Here is a 20,256-nt window from a genome sequence, read left to right as displayed (position 1 = left end):
CATTTCCAAACCCTTGACCAACCCCCATCCCTTGTAAGTTTTTCCTCATGAAATATTGTCGAAGGCTTTCTCCGCGTCCACAAATATCATAACTGCTTTAGTATTAATATTCACTTGTAGTTTCTCTAAAATGTTAATTATGTTCCTCGTATTGTCAGACAAGTGTCTGCCCGGGAGAAAGCCCACTTGATCTTTATGAATTTCTTCTACTAACACCTTTTTTAGTCTTTTAGCCAAAATATCTGCAAAAAAATTATAATCCACATTAAGCAAAGATATGGGGTGGTAATTCTTAAGCTGTGTCTTCTCAGACTTTATTTTCAGTATAAGTGTAATATAAGCTTCCTTCCACGACTCTGGTGCCCTTTTCCCTTCCAATATTTCATTATAGACTTCCTTTAAAGGTTGTACTAACCATTCTTTCAAGGATCTATAATATCTTGAAGTCAAACCATCCGGTCCTGGGGATTTACCTAATTGCATGTTCTGAATGGCCCCTTCTACCTCCTGATCTGTTATTTTATAATTCAACATTAACTTATTTTCTTGAGAGATTATTTATAATCCATTTATTTTCAAAAAACGGTCAATGTCCATTTCTTTCTGCATCTCCTGTGTATATAGTTGTTTAAAGTACCTCTGGAAGCACTTTCTGATCTCTGCTGGATTCTGTATATTCTTTCCTTCCACTTCCAAATTTGTAATAATATTAAGTTTTTGTCTTTTTTTCATTTGCCAAACCAGCAGTTTTCCGCATTTATTTGCAGATTCAAACGTCTTTTGTCTCATCTGTTTAATTTTCCATTCTATTTCCTGATTCATCATTTTCATATATTGTACTTGATATAACTTTATCTCTTTCAGGATCTCCTGCGACTTTGGTTTCATTCTCAATTTCTTTTCTCCTTCCCTTATTTTCTCCAGAATTTTATCTTTTTTTCTCATTTTGGACTCTCTTCTTAATTGCATTCTGTTGTATCAGAAATCCTCTCATAACCGCTTTGCTTGCGTCCCAGATTACTCTTTTTTCAACAGTGGTGTTCATATTTATCTCGAAATAATCTCTCAGGGTTTTTTGGGCCTTCTTAGTCACTTCTTCATTCCTAAACAAAGTGTCATTCATCCTCCATCTAAAGGAACCAATTGGTGTTAGTTTCATTTCCATCTTCACAGCATTATGGTTGGAGCAAGTTTTAGGGCAGATTTCCACTTTTCTAATCTTCGGAGCCAGCCCTCTAGTTGCCCAAATTTGGTCAATTCTTGTCCATGTCATTTTGGCCTCAGAGAAGTTCCCTCTCTTCCCAAAGGGTTCTTCATTCTTCATGTGTCCACTAAACCCATATTGTCAGTCATATCAAAAAATGTTTTTGGTAGTCTACCATCCTTAGTAACTACCTGTTGTAGATACCACTCCATTCATGTCCCCCATCAAAATTATATTGTAGTCCATGTAATCCTTCATCCTGGAGAAGAGTGACTGGCACCCCACTAGTCACTCTTCTCCAGGATGAAGAGGAACCATTGATGAGCACCCTTTGGGTTCGGTCAGTCAGCCAGTTACAAATCCACTGAGTGGTAACATAGTCAAGTCCACATTTTACCAGCTTCTTTACAAGAATATCATGGGGCACCTAGTCAAATGCCTTGCTGAAATCAAGGTAGGCTACATGATCTACATGATGTACATGATGTAGCCTACCTTGATTTCAGCAAGGCATTTGACTAGGTGCCCCATGATATTCTTGTAAAGAAGCTGGTAAAATGCGGTCTTGACTATGCTACCACTCAGTGGATTTGTAACTGGCTGACTGACTGAACCCAAAGGGTGCTCATCAATGGTTCCTCTTCATCCTGAAGAAGAGTGACTAGTGGGGTGCCACAGGGTTCTGTCTTGGGCCCGGTCTTATTCAACATCTTTATCAACGACTTGGATGATGGACTCAAGGGCATCCTGATCAAATTTGCAGATGACACCAAACTGGGAGGGGTGGCTAACACCCCAGAGGACAGGATCACACTTCAAAACAACCTTGACAGATTGGAGAACTGGGCCAAAACAAACAAGATGAATTTTAACAGGGAGAAATGTAAAGTATTGCACTTGGGCAAAAAAAAATGAGAGGCACAAATACAAGATGGGTGACACCTGGCTTGAGAGCAGTACATGTGAAAAGGATCTAGGAGTCTTGGTTGACCACAAACTTGACATGAGCCAACAGTGTGACGCGGCAGCTAAAAAAGCCAATGCAATTCTGGGCTGCATCAATAGGAGTATAGCATCTAGATCAAGGGAAGTAATAGTGCCACTGTATTCTGCTCTGGTCAGACCTCACCTGGAGTACTGTGTCCAGTTCTGGGCGCCACAGTTCAAGGACACTGACAAACTGGAATGTGTCCAGAGGAGGGAAACCAAAATGGTCAAAGGCCTGGAAACGATGCCTTATGAGGAACGGCTAAGGGAGCTGGGCATGTTTAGCCTGGAGAAGAGGAGGTTAAGGGGTGATATGATAGCCATGTTCAAATATATAAAAGGATGTCACATAGAGGAGGGAGAAAGGTTGTTTTCTGCTGCTCCAGAGAAGCGGACACGGAGCAATGGATCCAAACTGCAGGAAAGAAGATTCCACCTAAACATTAGGAAGAACTTCCTGACAGTAAGAGCTGTTTGACAGTGGAATTTGCTGCCAAGGAGTGTGTTTCTTGTAGACAAATCAAGTCCAGTTGTTCCTTTTTCAATTAATGAAAGACTCTGCACCTTTTTTCGGGGGAATTCAGTCCATTAATATTCCAACTTAATATTTGCAATGCCATGATGTGATTACTCTGATTTTCCTCCAACTACACCCAATGCTTGCTCTTCTTCTGTTCATATCACTGGATTGTCCAGTCCGAAGGGTAGTTTGGCTATGTCCAGCATTCCTTTTTTTGGTGATCTTCTGTCCAAATCTTTTTGTTCTGGTCCTCTATCAGGTGATCATCTGTCCGATGCTCTTGACTCTTTTCCAGACCCCTTCTGCAGATCTTCTTTGTAATTATTCAAAAAAATTAGCTTTATCTTCTACTGATTTTATTTTTATTTTCCTTCCTTTGAAACTGAAGGATAGGCCTTGGGGAAATTCCCACCTAAGGTTAATTTTGTTCTTTCTCAGCAGGGCAACCAAATCACTGTAATTGGACCTAAGATCCAAAAGGTATTTCGGGATGTTTTTAAAAATCTCCACTCTTGGCTGTAGTACTTCCAAAGGATTCTGATAATGCCAACCCAAAATTTTATCTCTCTCTTTTTTTAGTTCGGAGGGTAATCAGTCTCTTATTCTATTCTTCTCTTTCTTCCCTCCTCTTCCAAGTCTAAAGGCAGTCACGATTTTAAATTCATCCTGTTCCAAATCCAAATCCCAAAAGTCTGTGAATTCCTGCGTCATTTCTTAAAAGGGCAAATTGAAAGCGAAATTGTATGGCAAGTAGTGGAAGAAAAAAAGGTTGCATTTGAAAAAACACACAAAAGGAAACCTGGGGGTGGCCTCCAATATTTAATAGGGGGGACAAAGACCCCTTGGCATTTAGGAGTTGGCCGTATTCCCTACACCCACACGTCTCAGAATGCTTAGAACATAAAAACATAATAACACAAAACATCACATGTTAAAATAGTATTAGATGTCAATAAGATAAAGGCCCGGTTAAAAAGCTGTGGATTTGCCTGGCTCCTAAAGCTGTATACTGGTTTTTCTGACCTTTGTATGTATTCTTTGATGGGAAGTGAGTTTAGAGCTAACAGTGAAGCTCTTTCCACATTCCACACACTGATAGGGTTTCTCCCCTGTATGAGTTCTTTGATGGGCAGTGAGATGGGAGTTATGAGTGAAGCTCTTTCCACATTCCACACACTGATAGGGTTTCTCCCCTGTATGAATTCTGTGATGGGAAGTGAGAGCGGAGCGCTGACGGAAGCTCTTTCCACATTCCACACACTGATAGGGTTTCTCTCCTGTATGAATTCTTTGATGGGAAGTGAAATTGGAGCTCCTACTGAAGCTCTTTCCACATTCCGCACACTGATAGGGTTTCTCCCCTGTATGAATTCTTTGATGGGAAGTGAGATCGGAGCTCTGACGGAAGCTCTTTCCACATTCCACACACTGATAGGGTTTCTCCCCTGTATGAATTCTGTGATGGTAAGTGAGAAAGGAGCTATCAGTGAAGCTCTTTCCACATTCCACACACTGATAGGGTTTCTCCCCTGTATGAGTTCTTTGATGGAAAGTGAGACTGACTCTCTGCCTGAAACTCTTTCCACATTCCACACACTGATAAGGTTTCTCCCCTGTATGAATTCTGTGATGGGAAGTGAGAGAGGAGCTATCAGTGAAGCTCTTTCCACATTCCACACACTGATAGGGTTTCTCCCCTGTATGAATTCTTTGATGGGAAGTGAGAGAGGAACTATCTGTGAAATTCTTTCCACATTCCACACACTGATAGGGTTTCTCCCCTGTATGAATTCTGTGATGGGAAGTGAGAGAGGAGTTATCAGTGAAGCTCTTTCCACATTCCACACACTGATAGGGTTTCTCCCCTGTATGAATTCTTTGATGGGAAGTGAGTTTGGAGCTCTGACTGAAGCTCTTTCCACATTCCACACACTGATAGGGTTTCTCCCCGTATGAATTCTTTGATGGGAAGTGAGATGGGCACTGTTCCTGAAGCTCTTTCCACATTCCACACACTGATAGGGTTTCTCCCCTGTATGAATTTTTTGATGGGAAGTGAGATGGGCACTGTTCCTGAAGCTCTTTCCACATTCCACACACTTATAGGGTTTCTCCCCTGTATGAATTCTGTGATGGGAAGTGAGATGGGCACTGTTCCTGAAGCTCTTTCCACATTCCACACACTGATAGGGTTTCTCCCCTGTATGAATTCTGTGATGGGAAGTGAGAGAAGAGTTATCAGTGAAGCTCTTTCCACATTCCACACACTGATAGGGTTTCTCCCCTGTATGAATTCTTTGATGGGAAGTGAGAGAGGAGCTCTTCCTGAAGCTCTTTCCACATTCCACACACTGACAGGGTTTCTCCCCTGTATGAATTCTGTGATGAGAAGTGAGAGAAGAGCTATGACTGAAGCTCTTTCCACATTCCACACACTGATAGGGTTTCTCACCTGTATGAATTCTTTGGTGGGAAGTGAGATGGGAGCTGTGACTGAAGCTCTTTCCACATTCCATGCACCGATACGGTTGCTCCCCTGTATGAATTCTGTGATGGGAAGTGAGAGAGGAGCTTTTCCTGAAGCAATTACCACATTGCACACACTGATAGGGTTTCTCCCCTGTATGAATTGTGTGATGGGAAGTGAGAGAGGAGCTTTTCCTGAAGCTCTTACCACATTGCACACACTGATAGGGTTTCTCCCCTGTATGAATTGTGTGATGGGAAGTGAGAGAGGAGCTTTTTCTGAAGCTCTTCCCACATTCCACACACTGATAGGGTTTCTCCCCTGTATGAATTCTGTGATGGGAAGTGAGAGAGGAGCTACATGTGAAGCTCTTTCCACATTCCACACACTGATAGGGTTTCTCCCCTGTATGAATTATTTGATGGGAAGTGAGACTGACTCTCTGCCTGAAACTCTTTCCACATTCCACACACTGATATGGTTTCTCCCCTGTATGAATTCTTTGATGGTAAGTGAGAATGGAGCTCTTCCTGAACCTCTTTCCACATTCCATGCACTCATAGAGTTTCTTTCCAATGATATTTTGTTGATGGCAAGTGGAATGGGAGCTCTGACTACAGCTTTCTCCACACTCCAAATTTTTGCGTGGCTTCTCCTCTCTGGGATTTTGTCGTGGTCACCTTTGTTCTCGATTTCGGTTTCATCACAATCTGCATTGGAGACAAAAAGGGATTAGAGCCTCAGGAACAAATGGAAAAGAACTGAAGGGAGTTGGGTGTGTGTTCATTACCTGTATTGTTTGTCATTAACCAACATATTTATTATGAGATTCTGATGTGTTGTTGAATGTTGCTTTGTTTGATATAAAGTAGTGGTCAAAATTGTGGAAGACTTTTGGGGGAAAAGTGTAGTTCTTCCTTTGGAGTAATATTATAAATTTATATCTCAATGGAAAGATAATTTGATCAAGAATGCAATCAACAATGCAATCAAACAAAGTTTGTTCATATTCTATCAAACCTTATAGCCAAATAACCAGAAAAAAGAAGCACAACTTGCTTAGGTTGACTTTTGTCAGTGTCTTATGTGATTGCTATCAAGTTGGTCATTTAGGAAGGTTGAAAAACATAATCAAATTAAAGAAATGGCACAAAGAGTTGACTGGTCACCCAGAAAGTGATGGAAAATTGTACTATTAAGTGAACAAGGCTAGTTATGAAGAAATTAGATGAAAAATTGGGAAAAACTAAACCAAAGCTGGCGATTGAAGAATGGAGAGACTGTGCCTACATGACAGAAGAAAATCATCTGGGTGTATACAAGACTATATGGTGCAATGTAATGGGAAGTTGAGTGCAAGTCTGGTCTAAATGTTAGAATTCTAAGGAAAAAGCCATTGTTATTTTTCCAACAAAGGTTGAAAAGATGAAACCCATGTTAACTGTACAGCGGAACAATGGGACAGTGTTATTTGGAGCGATGAAACCCAAATCTCCTTGCTTGGTAGTGATGGCATGAAATACCCGAGGAGAAGACTCAGATAAGATTTACAGTAGTGCCCCGCAAGACGAATGCCTCGCAAGACAAAAAACTCGCTAGACGAAAGGTTTTTTCGTCCGCGATTTGCCTCGCAAGACGAATTCCCCTATGGGCTTGCTTCGCAAGAAGAAAGCCCATAGGGAAATCTCCGGGGACCTCTTTTAAATGCTAGCGGTGGGGAGCAAAGCCTTCTCCCCCCCCCTCCGGCCTTCAGAAGTGGTCCAGGAAGGCCGGCTGGGGCCGAAAGGCTTTGCTCCCCACCGCCAGCATTTTAAAAGCAGTCCGGGATAGCAGGGAAGCGCTTCCCGCTATCCTGGATGGCTTTTGAAGGCAGGCGGGGGGGGGGGAGTAAAGACTTCCGCCCCCCACCGGCCTTCAGAAAAGGTCCTGGACCTCTTCTGAAGGCGAGCGGGGGCAAAAGTCTTTGCTCCCCCCTGCCTGCCTTCCGGGAGAGCGGAGAAACGCAGCGCTTTCTCTGCTTTCCCAGACGGCTTCTGAAGGCAGGCGGTGGGGGGAGCAAAGACTTTTGCCCCCTGCCCGCCTTCAGAAGAGGTCCTGGACCTCTTCTGAAGGCGGGCGGGGGCAAAAGTCTTTGCTCCCCCCTGCCTGCCTTCCCGGGAGAGCGGAGAAACGCAGCGCTTTCTCCGCTTTCCCGGACGGCTTCTGAAGGCAGGCGGTGGGGGGAGCAAAGACTTTTGCCCCCTGCCCGCCTTCAGAAGAGGTCCTGGACCTCTTCTGAAGGCGGGCGGGGGCAAAAGTCTTTGCTCCCCCCTGCCTGCCTTCCCGGGAGAGCGGAGAAACGCAGCGCTTTCTCCGCTTTCCCGGACGGCTTCTGAAGGCAGGCGGTGGGGGGGAGCAAAGACTTTTGCCCCCTGCCCGCCTTCAGAAGAGGTCCTGGACCTCTTCTGAAGGCGGGCGGGGGCAAAAGTCTTTGCTCCCCCCTGCCTGCCTTCCCGGGAGAGCGGAGAAACGCAGCGCTTTGTCTTTGTCCCCCCTGCCTGCCTTCCCGGGAGAGCGGAGAAACGCAGCGCTTTCTCCGCTTTCCCGGACGGCTTCTGAAGGCAGGCGGTGGGGGGGAGCAAAGACTTTTGCCCCCTGCCCGCCTTCAGAAGAGGTCCTGGACCTCTTCTGAAGGCGGGCGGGGGCAAAAGTCTTTGCTCCCCCCTGCCTGCCTTCCCGGGAGAGCGGAGAAACGCAGCGCTTTGTCTTTGTCCCCCCTGCCTGCCTTCCCGGGGGCTTTTAAATCGCCCCGGGACAACGCTGTCCCGGGGCGATTTTAAAATGCTGGCGGGCAGCAGCGCTGCCGCCCGCCAGCATTTTAAGATCACCCCTGACAGCGGAGAAGTCCTCCGCTGTCGCGGGGTTTTTAAAATGCTGGCGGGCGGCAGCGCTGTTGCCCGCGAAGCCTTCGCTGCCGCCCACCAGCATTTTAAAAACCCCGCGACAGCGGAGGACTTCTCCGCTGTCTGGGGTGATCTTAAAATGCTGGCGGGCGGCAGCGCTGCTGCCCGCGAAGCCTTCGCTGCCGCCCACCAGCATTTTAAAAACCCCGCGACAGCGGAGGACTTCTCCGCTGTCTGGGGTGATCTTAAAATGCTGGCGGGCGGCAGCGCTGCTGCCCGCCAGCATTTTAAAATCGCCCCGGGAAGTCTCTGCTGTCCCGGGGGCTTTTAAAATGCTGGGGGACGGCAGCGAAGCATTCGCTGCCGCCCGCCAGCATTTTAAGACCGCCCCGGACAGCGGAGAAGTCTCCGCTATCCCGGGAAGGCAGGGGGGGGAGCAAAGACTTTCGCTCCCCACCGGCCTTCAGAAGAGGTCGGGGGACAGACTGTCCCCGGACCTGGTCTGAAGGCGGTTTCCATAGGAACGCATTAATTGATTTTTAATGCATTCCTATGGGAAACCGTGCTTCGCAAGACGAAAAACTCGCAAGACGTAAAGACTTGCGGAACGAATTAATTTCGTCTTGCGAGGCACCACTGTACATCCTACTTGCATTACACCGACTGTGAAACACCCAGACAGTGTGATGATCTGGGGTTGTATGGCAGCAAAAGGGGTGGGCAGATTTTGTGTCATTAATGGGAATATAAATGCGGAAAAATGCATAAACGAAATACTTGAGCCCAAACTGAAGTGTTCCGCAGGTGATCTTTTCCCAGATACTGAAGCATTTATATATATGCTTCATATGCTTGAAATATATATGCTTGAAATATATTCTATTTCAACAGGATTCAGCTCCATGTCATGTTGCTGCTGTGTGCAAAAGGTGCTTTGGAATGGCCTGGGAATAGCCCACACTTCAACCCAATCAGAAATCTATGAAGCCGACTAAAGAAACTTGTTATACATGTTTGATGTATTAGAGGATTTTAATATTTTTTTGGAAGTCACCCAGAGTGGCTGGGGAAGCCCAGCCAGATGGGCGGGGTACAAATAATAAATTATTATTATTATTATTATTATTATAGAAGCAACCCAGCAATAAAGCTCAATTAACAGAGGCCATAATTCAGTCTTGGTTTCCCATTATTACAGCTGCAGAACTAAAGACTTGGTTCACTTCAAGTGAAGGTGTTGTAAGGCCGTAATTAAAGCTAAAGGTTATCAATGGTTACCAAAGGTTTCACGTTTTTTCTTTATGACTGCTGTTCTAATAAATACTCCTTCATAAAAGTCATCGCATTACATTCTTCATTAAATTATCTTTCCATTGCTATATAATTTTATGGTATTACTCCACAGAAAAGTGGTGTTATGAGCCACCAAACCTCAGAAATACACTTTTCACAAAAGGTTTCCACAATTTTGGCCACTAGTAGAAGTTGTTCATTTTAAAGTTAATGTTCTTTATATATGGGATCAGACTATTATTATTTATGTTTCATGATTATATGAGTGTTGGAAGCCGCCCAGAGTAGCTGGGGCAACCCAGCCAGATGGGCAAGGTAGAAATAAAAATTATTATTATTATTACAGTGGTACCTTGATTTAAGAACAGTCCTCTTCTGGAAAAGATTAAGTTTGTAAACCGAGGTACCACTGTATCATCATCATCATCATCATCATCATGACTGCTGCTGTTGCTGCTTGTGTGAGTGCTGGGAAGACCGCTCCCTCTCCTGCCAACTCCATCTGGCCTAGGGGGCGGGGCCTGCACTCACCACTACAGTTTAGAGGCCTGAGCAGCTACTTGCAGCGAGGGACAAAATGGTTTTAAATGTTTTAAGCGCTTTTAATTTGCAGCACTTTAAATGGTGGTTGTTTTTTATAATATAATATTATTTCATTATTTTATTTTTGCTTGGGGTGGGTTAAGCATTTAGTCAGAGTGGTTTTCCCCGGAGCTGAGGGTGATGAAACAATCGTTGAGACAGCTAGAGTGCCGGTGGCAGAAAACTCATTCTGAATCAGACCGGACACGGGCTAGAGCTCAACGTCGAGCCTACCAAGTGGCAATGGCTACGGCGAAGAGGGTTTTCTTCGCCGCCTCCATTGCACCTGCAGAAAACAGCAGCAGGAGACTTTTTCAGGTGGTTCGCAATCTATTGGAACCATCTGTACCACCGGGGCCTGGTAGGGACCCCAAGATCTCCTGCAATGCTTTTGCAAAGTTTTTTGCAGATAAAGTCGCTCAGATTCAGAAGGAGGTAGACTCCACCGCGGGAGCAGGGCCAGGGCGGGAGAGTGCTAGATTTCTGTCTGGTCCTGTTACATGGAATCAATTCCAATCTGTTACCTCCGAGGATGTGGACAGGCTGCTTGGACAAGTGAAACCGACCACCTGTCTCCTTGATCCTTGCCCATCCTGGCTTATAAAAGCTAGTTGGGAAGGGCTGGGCGATGGGCTCTGCGGGGTGGTGAATGCTTCCCTCTGTGAGGGAGCCTTCCCAGACCCGCTGAAAAAGGCGGTCATTAAACCGCTTCTTAAAAAAACATCTTTAGATCCAGCCAATTTGGCCAACAATCGCCCAGTCTCAAATTTACCATTCTTGGGCAAGGTGATTGAGCGAGTGGTTGCTGAACAACTCCAAGCATGCCTGGAGGAAGCGGACCATTTGGATCCCTTCTAATTGGGATTCAGGCCTCACCATGGGACTGAAACTGCCTTGGTCATGCTGGCTGATGATCTCCGGTGGGCTAGGGACAAAGGTGAGAGCTGTTTCCTAGTTCTGCTGGATCTCTCAGCAGCGTTTGATACCATCGACCATAACATCCTTTTGGACCGTCTTGAGGGGCTGGGAGCTGGGGGCACTGTCATACAGTGGTTCCGCTCCTTCTTCCTAGGCCGTGTCCAGAAAGTGGTGGTGGGGGATGAGTGTTTAGACCCCTGGGCTCTCACTTGTGGGGTGCCTCAGGGTTCTGTCCTCTCCCCCATGCTTTTTAATATCTATATGAAGCCACTGGGAGAGATCATCAGGGGGTTTGGACTGGGTGTTCATCAGTATAAAGATGACACCCAGCTCTACCTCTCCTTTAAATCAGAACCAGTGAAGGCGGTGAAGGTCCTGTGTGAGTGCCTGGAGGCGGTTGGAGGATGGATGGCGGCTAACAGATTGAGGTTGAATTCTGACAAGACAGAAGTACTGTTTTTGGGCGACAGGGAGCGGGTGGGTGTGGGGGATTCCCTGGTCTTGAATGGGGTAACTGTGCCCCTGAAGGACCAGGTGCGCAGCCTGGGAGACATTTTGGACTCACAGCTGTCCATGGAGGCGCAGGTTAACTCTGTGTCCAGGGCAGCTGTCTACCAGCTCCACCTGGTATGCAGGCTAAGACCGTACCTGCCCGTGAACTGTCTCGCCAGAGTGGTGCATGCTCTAGTTATCTCACGCTTGGACTACTGCAATGCGCTCTACGTGCGGCTACCTTTGAAGCTGACCCGGAAACTGCAATTAATCCAGAATGCGGCAGCTAGACTGGTGACTGAGAGTGGCCACTGGGACCACATAACACCTGTTCTGAGAGATCTGCATTGGCTCCCAGTACGTTTCCGAGCACGATTCAAAGTGTTGGTGCTGACCTTGAAAGCCCTAAACAGCCTTGGTCCAGTATACTTGAAGGAGCATATTGACCCCCATCCTTCTGCCCGGACACTGAGATCCAGCGCCGAGGGCCTTCTGGCGGTTCCCTCATTGCGAGAAGTGAGGCTACAGGGAACCAAACAGAGGGGCTTCTTGGTAGTGGCGCCCGCCCTGTGGAACGCTGTCCCATCAGATGTCAAAGAGATAAACAATTACCTGACATTCAGAAGACATCTTAAGGCAGCCCTGTTCAGGGAAGTTTTTAATATGTAATGCTGTACTGTTTTTAACACTTTATTGGGAGCCGCCCAGAGTGGCTGGGGAGACTCAGCCAGATGGGCGGGGTATAAATCATCATCATCATCATCATCACCACTGCTACTTCTACCTGAAATTCAATGAGTCTAGCTCTTCTTCTCTGGGATGGATTTTGTTTGGCCCAGTCATGGCATCCCCTCCATCTCCAATGTCAGTCGTCTCTTTGGTCAACCCAAGACTGACAGGAGCAAAAACAAAAACAGAAAACCTGAAACTACTTATCTTTCCTAACAATTCTGAAGCTGACATTGAAGATGGCCTGGGCACTTGAGACCAGCCCAATCGTGGTAGAAAAAGGAATAATTTGAGGAAGATTGTTGGAAGGAAAAACTTTAAGTTACTCTTTATTGTGGGGGTGTTAGGTTCCCAGGTGTTGTAGGGGCCACGGTTGAGCTCTGTGAAAATATATGAGGTTGGTCACATAGAGGTATTTTTTGAATTTCCAGGCAGATATGACGATCCCACAGGGAGCCTTACCAAGAGAGGCCACGATCCCACAATTCTCCTCCATGACGTCCTTATGCAGAGCTCTCTGGTCAGGATCCAGCAACGCCCACTCCTCGTCCGTGAAACAAACGGCGACAAAGCACACTGGACCCTAAAGGAAAAAGGGAAATGTCCTCCTCTGAGACAGCAGAAATATGATCTGCTACACAATGCTCTGTTGTTTCCTTCCTGTAAATTGCGGTGTTGTTTCAATAGGATTGCTTTGCTGCACATTTTAATTATGGGTGCTTATTTTATTCTGCGTTTTAATTATGGGTATTCGTCTTTGTGCAAATAGGTGGTACTCCACATGTGGTTTTCAAATCATTCTGCCTTTGCAAGCGTTCCAGTTTCCCCGATGGAAGGATCCACTTTCTCCTCTACTCATGAGCTGTTCTGGGAAGGTTCCCTCCCAATGCCCTAGAGCCAAACTGAAGGGGTTCAGGGGGGCATGGAGAGGGGAAAGGGGAGGAATGGGAGGCAGGCCCCATTTTGCAGCCGATGGGGCTGGTTAGGTGAATCCAGGCCACTATTTGCATTCAGTTATCAATCTAGAAATAAAATAAGCCTGTTTTGGATGGGCATCTGTCTTGGATGATCTAGCAGAGATTCCTGAAATGCAGGGGGTCTCCTGGCTCTGAGAGACAAGCAGGGAGGGTGGCTTCTGGCAGAAGGAGAGGGAGCCACCGGTGGCTGCTCCTTCTCCTAACTCACCTCTGCCTCTCGACCTTCCTCTCCCACTTGCCTCCTTCCTCTTCTGCCTCTGATTCTGCACTGCATTCTGCCACAGAGTCTCCCAGCTCACTAAGCCCTGTTTCCCCTTCAGCTTCTGACACCTCCTCTTCCCAGGCTTCTCCCTCTTGCCCCTCTGACCTGATCTGGTTCCACAGCCGCTGCTTCCCTTCTGCCCCCATGAAAAGGCAGATCAGGAGGTCTTGACGGCATCATTCTGTCACCTGCAAGAGAAAAAAGGTAAGCAGGATGCCAGGAGTGCCTGCTTCTCTCACAGGTGAAACAGGGCATCTCTAACTACAGATGGGCCTTTGAGAAATCCTTACCTGCTGAGAGCATTTGGACGTTTGTAGCCATTTCATATGTTTGTTGTGCAGAAATACATCTCCCCTCCTCTGGACCCTTCTTCCCAACTTTCTCCCCCCAAAACAAGATGAAAAGAACCCTCAGATGAGTTGGGAAACCAACAGAATGAGACCAGATAGAGAAAAACCACCTTCCTCCTTACCCAGTGGCCTCTCTCTGGTGTCCAACGGAGGCCTCTCTGCCTCACAGGAATCCAGGTCCATTTCTGCAAAGAGATCCTTTCCCTGAGAAAGAAACAAGGATTCAAAACAGAGAATGGGGAGAAATACTAGAAAGAGAATGACAAAGACTTGAAGGGTGTGAGATCTCATTCCATGGATGCTTTCCCAGAAAATGGATGGGCAATCAGCAGACCATTATGGGATGTTTCTGACCTGTTTGGAGCCCCTTGGGAGTATCCAGAGGAAAGTCTCTCTCACCTGCTTTCTCTCCTCTGCCTGACTCAGGAGGAAACCTTCAGCCAGGGCCACCGCCTGCGAACTGGTCTCCGCTCCACAGTCCCTCACCCAGCTCTCCATCTCCGGTGGAAGGACAGCCAGGAACTGCTCCAAGATCACCAGGTCCAGCATCTCAGCTTTCGTGTGCCTTTCTGGCTTCAGCCACTGATGGTCAAGGTGGTAGAGTCGGCTGAAAACCTCTCGGGGTCCTTTGGCCTCCTGGCAGCAGAACTGCCTCAACTGCTGGCTCTGCCCCTCTGAGCGGAGGGTGTCCTCCTCACCCAGGATCTTCTGCACTGGGATTTCCCAGAACCCCCCACTGCTCCCAGTTTGGATGGCATGGCCTCTTCCTGCTTCAGGGCCAGCTGAGTCTCGATCATCCATCTGTGCTCTCAGGAAGCCTCTGAGAGATCAGAAGGAACCCTTTGGTCTTCTGCCAAGTTCTGCCCGTCTAAATGAGAATCTGCAGCAAATCCTACAAAACAGATACATTGTTCTGTTATAGAATTTGTAGGACGGGGGGGAAATGGTTCCCTGAGCAAGCATGGATGAGTCTTGCTGGGAACCAGGGCTGAAGTGCGCCGCATCCCAGACTATGAGATATCTTTTTGAAAAGAAAGAGCAGGAAGAGTAGAAGAAATAAGTCTCTAGCCCTCAAGCAATGCAGAATGTGGAGGCAACGGAAGGGATTTCTGTCAGATTAATCAACCTGGTTTCTGCTGCCTCCCAGTCAATGCATGAAGTCAGAACCGAATGACAAAGGAGTCATTTGTATCTTGTGGGAAATGGATGCTTGGGGTCCTCAGCCGGGGGTCCTCAGGAGTTGCTCCCCACCCCCACCCCCCCTCCCCTGCTTCTGTCTCTTTTTCTTGCACTTGGACTCTCTGCCGCTCTCAGGACAGACCTATGGGGTGGGGTCACTTTTTCTTTGCTCTGAGGGCCAGGTATGTATCTGGAAAACCCCCTGAGGGCCAAGTGGGTGGGGCCAAATACATCTCACTTGAAATTCAGGCAGGCAATTTATTACTATTATTCTGTTAGACAGCTTAACACACAGCCATTGATGCCAAGGTCCCTGGAGGCTCAGTGAGTAGCAGCGCCCATTTCCGGCTTCTTTGCCAGCAACAATCCCTTTGGGGCAGAGAGGATGTGGTCCTGGGATGCCCTGCTCTGGGTGCGAGGGGATTGCTGCAGTGGCCTCCGTGGGGAGCTGCCCTGGGAGACGACTGGGAAACTGGTCCCCAATGCAGCAGCCAGGCTATGGCCTGGGATCCCTCTCTTTATTCCTGGCCTTTCTCTCCCACCTTTTTCTTGGGGGGGGGGGGCTAGTCCACCTTCTCGTCCAGCTTTGGAAAACCATTTGCCCATGTTTCCTCCGTTGTGCAATGACGCTGAGCGACGTCACACAGAGTTAAAGTTCCAGGGACCCCTTTGTTTAAAGGAGGGAGATTTCAGGGGAGTCAGTTTGAAAGGCCAAATGAGTTTGGGATCCTCTGATCTGCAGGAAGGAGAGCGAGGCAGACCTGGCCCCTCCCTGGCAGGACCCTCTCCTCCCTGACTTGGGGTCCCCCCCCCATGAGCAGATCAGCCCCCCCCCCCGCCTCCTCCCCTGCTGCAGCCCTGGGACCCCCCCCCCCTCTCCCCACTGCACCCTCTGGGGGGAGAGAGAGGAGACTCACCAGATCCCAGGAGGGGAGAGCGAGGCAGCCCTTGCAGCAGAAACACCAAAGCAGGGAAGGACTGGGGAGGGAGGGGGCTTGGCTCGGGAGGACCTGACCCCCCCTTGCTTCCTGGCCTCTCTAGGAAGGCAGCTCGGTTCCCTTTAACCCTTGCCAAGCCGAGTCCACCCAGCTCAGCCCTCTCTCCCTTTGCAGAACCTCAGATTCTTATTATTTTTTATGGATTAAGGGGGGCAGCCCCCCTGGCTACGCCAATGCCCAGATATCCTTTTAGGGGTGAAACCAGAGGAAGAGCTTGCAGGGAAAAGGGCTTTGCAGGAGGCAAGGAAGCTCCTCCTGGAGAGACAGGAGGGGATCCCAGGGTCATCTAGTCCAACCCGAAGCAAGAGGGGGCTGGTCTAGTTCCCTAGTGTTTGATTGGAAGCTGCCCAGAGTGGCTGGAGAAACCCAGCCAGATGGGCGGGGTATAAATTATTATTATTATTATTATTATTATTATTATTATTATTATTACAACCCCCAGCAATGCAGGAATCTCAGCTCCAGCATCCATGGCAGATGGCCCTCCGATCTCTGCTGAGAAACCTCCAAGGAAGGAGAGTCCCCCACCTCCCAAGGGAGACCTTTCCCCTGCCCAACTGCTCTTAGATGTCCCTCAAGGCAGCGGGTCCTGAGTTCTAGCCCTGCTGAAATACTCCTGACTGCCAAGGAGGAACCCAGCGATGTTCAAAATAAATAAATCCTATTCTCATCATAAATCAGTAATACCTTTTAATGCTAATATACAAAAGATTGCCATTTCCCTTTCCAGAAATGCTCAATAGCTAATTCAATGGACTGAAAATCGATAGTTGTTGTTATTATGTTTAGGGAAGCTTTTAATATTTGATGGACTATTGTATTTTAATATTTTTATTTTTTTTAATAATTTTTATTCAAAAATTTTTAAACACATAATAAAACAAACAAGCACAACAAATAAGAAGAACAAACAAAAACAAAAACAAACACATATAATTTCACAATCTTATTTTCATATACCTTCTTTCTGCCGACTTCCCCATACCTCCCTTTCACTGCATCCTTGTTTTACAATTTTTTAGCAACCCTTTGGTCAATTTACCCATTTAGTTTCTTTTCATTAAGTTTTCTTTAATTTGTTAGTTACAGCTGTACTTCTCTGCTTCTTACCCCTTGACATCTTAATACTCCTCAATTTTACAACAGTTTTTAAGATACATTTTAAATTTCTTCCAGTCTTCTTCCACTGTCTCTTTCCCCTGGTCGCGAATTCTGCCAGTCATCTCCGCCAGTCCCATAAAGTCAATCACCTTTGTCTGCCATTCTTCCAGAGTAGGTAGTTCTTGCATCTTCCAATACTTTGCCAGAAGAATTCTTGCTGCTGTAGTAGCATACATCAAGAAGATCCTATCCTTTTTTAGCACCAATTGGCCAGCCATACCCAGGAGGAAAGCCTCAGGTTTCTTAGGAAAGGTCCACTTAAGGACTTTCTTAATTTCATTATAGATCATTTCCCAAAAGGCTTTGACCCTCGGGCAGGTCCACCAAAGGTGATAAAAAGTACCTTCAGCCTCATTACATTTCCAGCATTTGTTATTGGGCAAATGATAGATTTTTGCGAGCTTGACTGGGGTCATGTACCACCTGTAAATCATTTTCATTATGTTTTCTTTTAAGGCATTACATGCCGTGAATTTAACACCAGTGGTCCATAACTGTTCCCAGTCAGCAATATTGTATTTTAATATTTTATTGGAAGCTCAGCTATACCTGCCGGAGGTGATTCAAAGCCATCCTGGTGAGTGATGGGAGGTGTGGGGGACCCCCATGCGGAAGTGGGGGAGCGAGGGGCTTTGGGTAAGGGGTTGTCCATCTGCCGGAGAGGAGGACCCTACTGGCCTAGGCTCACGTATCCTGTTTGAAAGGGGAATCATCTTACGGACTTCCTGTGAACATCTGGGTCAGGAATGCTGTTCCTGGAATGGACAAACACACAAGACGTAACCAGCTGTGCATTCACATAAACAATACTCTTCTATATATTCTTATCACAATATCAAATGTTCATTTTGCACATAAACAACACATAAAGTGCAATAATATAGACGGAAGTCCCCAATAAATCAGTTCATTCATAAAGACCAAATGTCTGCTAGTTTCTGTTCCACATATGTTCATAAATTCCAAATTGGGGACTACTACAAGTTCCACATGGTTGACAAGGATTTCCGGAATAATGCCTTGTTTCGCTCTCATGGGCTTCATCCATTGTACATATTCTAAGTAATATAAAGGAATATTGTTATGTACTGAGTTGAATAGGATCCAAATGCAGCAGTCTGATTGGTCCTAGAACAATGCAGCAGTATGAATGGTCTGCAGGAGCCACCCAATCCAGCTCCAGGTGGAAGTGAATCCACAACCTGATTGGCCTACAGGAGAATTCCGGAATTAGCCAATCACGTGCAGCCCATTGTGTAAATAATGTATATAAAGCAGATACTTTGAGGGGACTTTCATTCTTCCTCACCACTATGAGCTGAATAAAGAGCATGAAATCCACTCTCGACTCTTGAGTATATTTCAAATATATTGTCGGAATTCAACATATTTTAACAAATTAAAATTATATAAACAATTGTGCTATAAGAGTACATACAATATATGAAGTATCAAGATAATAGAACTTATAACATAGTGCTTTCTGCAGTGAACAACAACTGTCACAATGTAAGATGATATAGATGATATTTACTTTTTTTGTATTTTACCAGATAATAACAGTAGAAATTATATGGAAATGTGATAATAATATTGAAATGAATAAAATGCTTAACTCACTAAGATTTTTAGTGTTTACAGCTTCCCAAGAAAGGTCTGTATAGTTAAAGCCATGATCTTCCCAGTAGTGATGTATGGAAGTGAGAGCTGGACCATAAAGAAGGCTGATCGCCGAAGAATTGATGCTTTTGAGTTACGGTGCTGGAGGAGACTTTTGAGGGTCCCATGGACTGCAAGAAGATCAAACGTATCCATTCTTAAGGAAATCAGCCCTGAGTGCTCACTGGAAGGAGAGATTGTGAAGCTGAGGCTCCAAAACTTTGGCCACCTCATGAGAAGAGAAGACTCCCTGGAAAAGACCCTGATGTTGGGAAAGATGGAGGGCACAAGGAGAAGGGGACGACAGAGGACAAGATGGTTGGACAGTGTTCTAGAGGCTACAAACATGGGTCTGACCAAACTGCGGGAGGCAGTGGAGGACAAGAGTGCCTGGCGTGCTCTGGTCCAGGGGGTCACGAAGAGTCGGACACGACTAAACGACTAAACAACAACAAGAAAACTCAAGGAGACTCTCCCCTTTTTGGCTTTTACCTCTTACATTTATAACTTTGTCTTTAAGTCCCCAAAGTTCTGCCCCCTCAAGATATGCAACTGATATTTAATTAGTATGTTGTGTGTTGTGTGATATTATGTAGGAAAGCTAAAATGTGTCTGACAGTATGTTATTTCCACAAAGGGGGGACCCATTTTTGTGTAAAATTGTTTTTATGTTCAATGTATAGTGTCTTATTGCCTACACCTCAGTGGAGGATTCTCATGCATTTTAAGCTTTCTAATAGATCAGGCTATTGCGTAGTCCAGTATTTAGATTAGATCAATTTATGACCACATTTCCTTGTTCCACCTGGCACTCTGCAGTGTGCCAACCTTCTCTACCCATTTTTAAATGGTTTTAAATTCACTTCACCAAGAAAAAGCTTCAGGATCCATTAAACAGCAGATACATGAAAGTGCAGATACATGAAAGAGCTGTTTGAAGAATCGCTGTGTCGTCTGATATGTTCGCCCACAACTTAACACCAAGAATGAATATTGACATCCTGGGCATCAGCGAACTAAAATGGACGGGAATGGGTGAATTCAGTTCGGGTGACCATCATATCTACTACTGTGGGCAAGAATCCCGTAAAAGAAATGGAGTGGCCCTCATAGTCAACTAAAGAGTGGCAAAAGCTGTACTGGGATGCAATCTCAAAAATGATAAAATGATCTCGATACGAATCCAAGGCAGACCTTGATGTTGGTTTCTGCTCTCTTCACTGTGCAGCGAAATGCTTGTCACAAGACAATGTTTACATTCCACAGTCAGAGTTGCTGTTGGAGTTTCTCACGGGAAAGGAGACTGGATGTGACGTACACTGGTTTCCTGTTTTTCCCAGTTCTCTCCGTGCTTCAGAGGAGAGAGGATGCCTCTCTGCTCACGCAGAGGCAAGATGCTTGTTTGTAAGCTCTTAGCATTGAAGTGTAAATAAAGTAAAGTAATGTAAAGTATGTGGCACGTACTGCTCATCCTTCCGCTGTGCTCGGGACTCTGCAAATTCAACATTACTGGTTATGGGGCCCAGAAAAACGCAGTCATCTTGAGAATGGAATTCAGAAGTCGAATCGGAGTGCCGGCAAAGGATCGGAATGCAG

The 20,256-nt window shown here is 46.2% G+C and overlaps 3 protein-coding genes across 4 annotated transcripts in view; 2 read left to right on the top strand and 1 right to left on the bottom strand.

The window, feature by feature from the left end:
• LOC310843306 (uncharacterized protein) overlaps positions 1-20,256 on the top strand; it is a 110,647-nt gene that overhangs the window by 28,437 nt on the left and 61,954 nt on the right. The gene's annotated exons all lie outside the window — the stretch shown is intronic.
• The window catches only part of LOC310843705 (uncharacterized protein), a 50,710-nt gene that overhangs the window by 1,814 nt on the left and 28,640 nt on the right, over positions 1-20,256 (top strand). The gene's annotated exons all lie outside the window — the stretch shown is intronic.
• On the bottom strand, positions 5,238-14,555 carry LOC310843618 (zinc finger protein 202-like). The gene is made up of 5 exons (XM_083737234.1): positions 14,063-14,555; positions 13,786-13,867; positions 13,419-13,501; positions 12,537-12,657; positions 5,238-5,888 (listed from the first exon to the last, which is right to left on the bottom strand). The coding sequence occupies exons 1-5, from the start codon at positions 14,462-14,464 to the stop codon at positions 5,593-5,595; spliced, it is 984 nt and encodes a 327-aa protein (XP_083593360.1). The 5' UTR covers positions 14,465-14,555; the 3' UTR covers positions 5,238-5,592.

Source organism: Podarcis gaigeae, assembly GCF_964106915.1.
Source record: "Podarcis gaigeae genome assembly, chromosome: 4".
In the NCBI taxonomy this organism is placed as follows: domain Eukaryota; kingdom Metazoa; phylum Chordata; class Lepidosauria; order Squamata; family Lacertidae; genus Podarcis; species Podarcis gaigeae.
Note: the sequence above shows the minus strand (reverse complement) of the source record. Positions and strands in the feature narration are given on the sequence as shown.

Coding starts and splice junctions, on each gene's coding strand:
- LOC310843618 (XM_083737234.1), bottom strand. CDS start 14,464: ATGGATGATCGAGACTCAGCTGGCCCTGAAGCAGGAAGAGGCCATGCC. Junction 13,868..14,062: donor AGGCAGAGGAGAGAAAGCAG/GTGAGAGAGACT, acceptor TTTCTTTCTCAG/GGAAAGGATCTCTTTGCAGA. Junction 5,889..12,536: donor TGGGATCGTGGCCTCTCTTG/GTAAGGCTCCCT, acceptor TCTCCAATGCAG/ATTGTGATGAAACCGAAATC.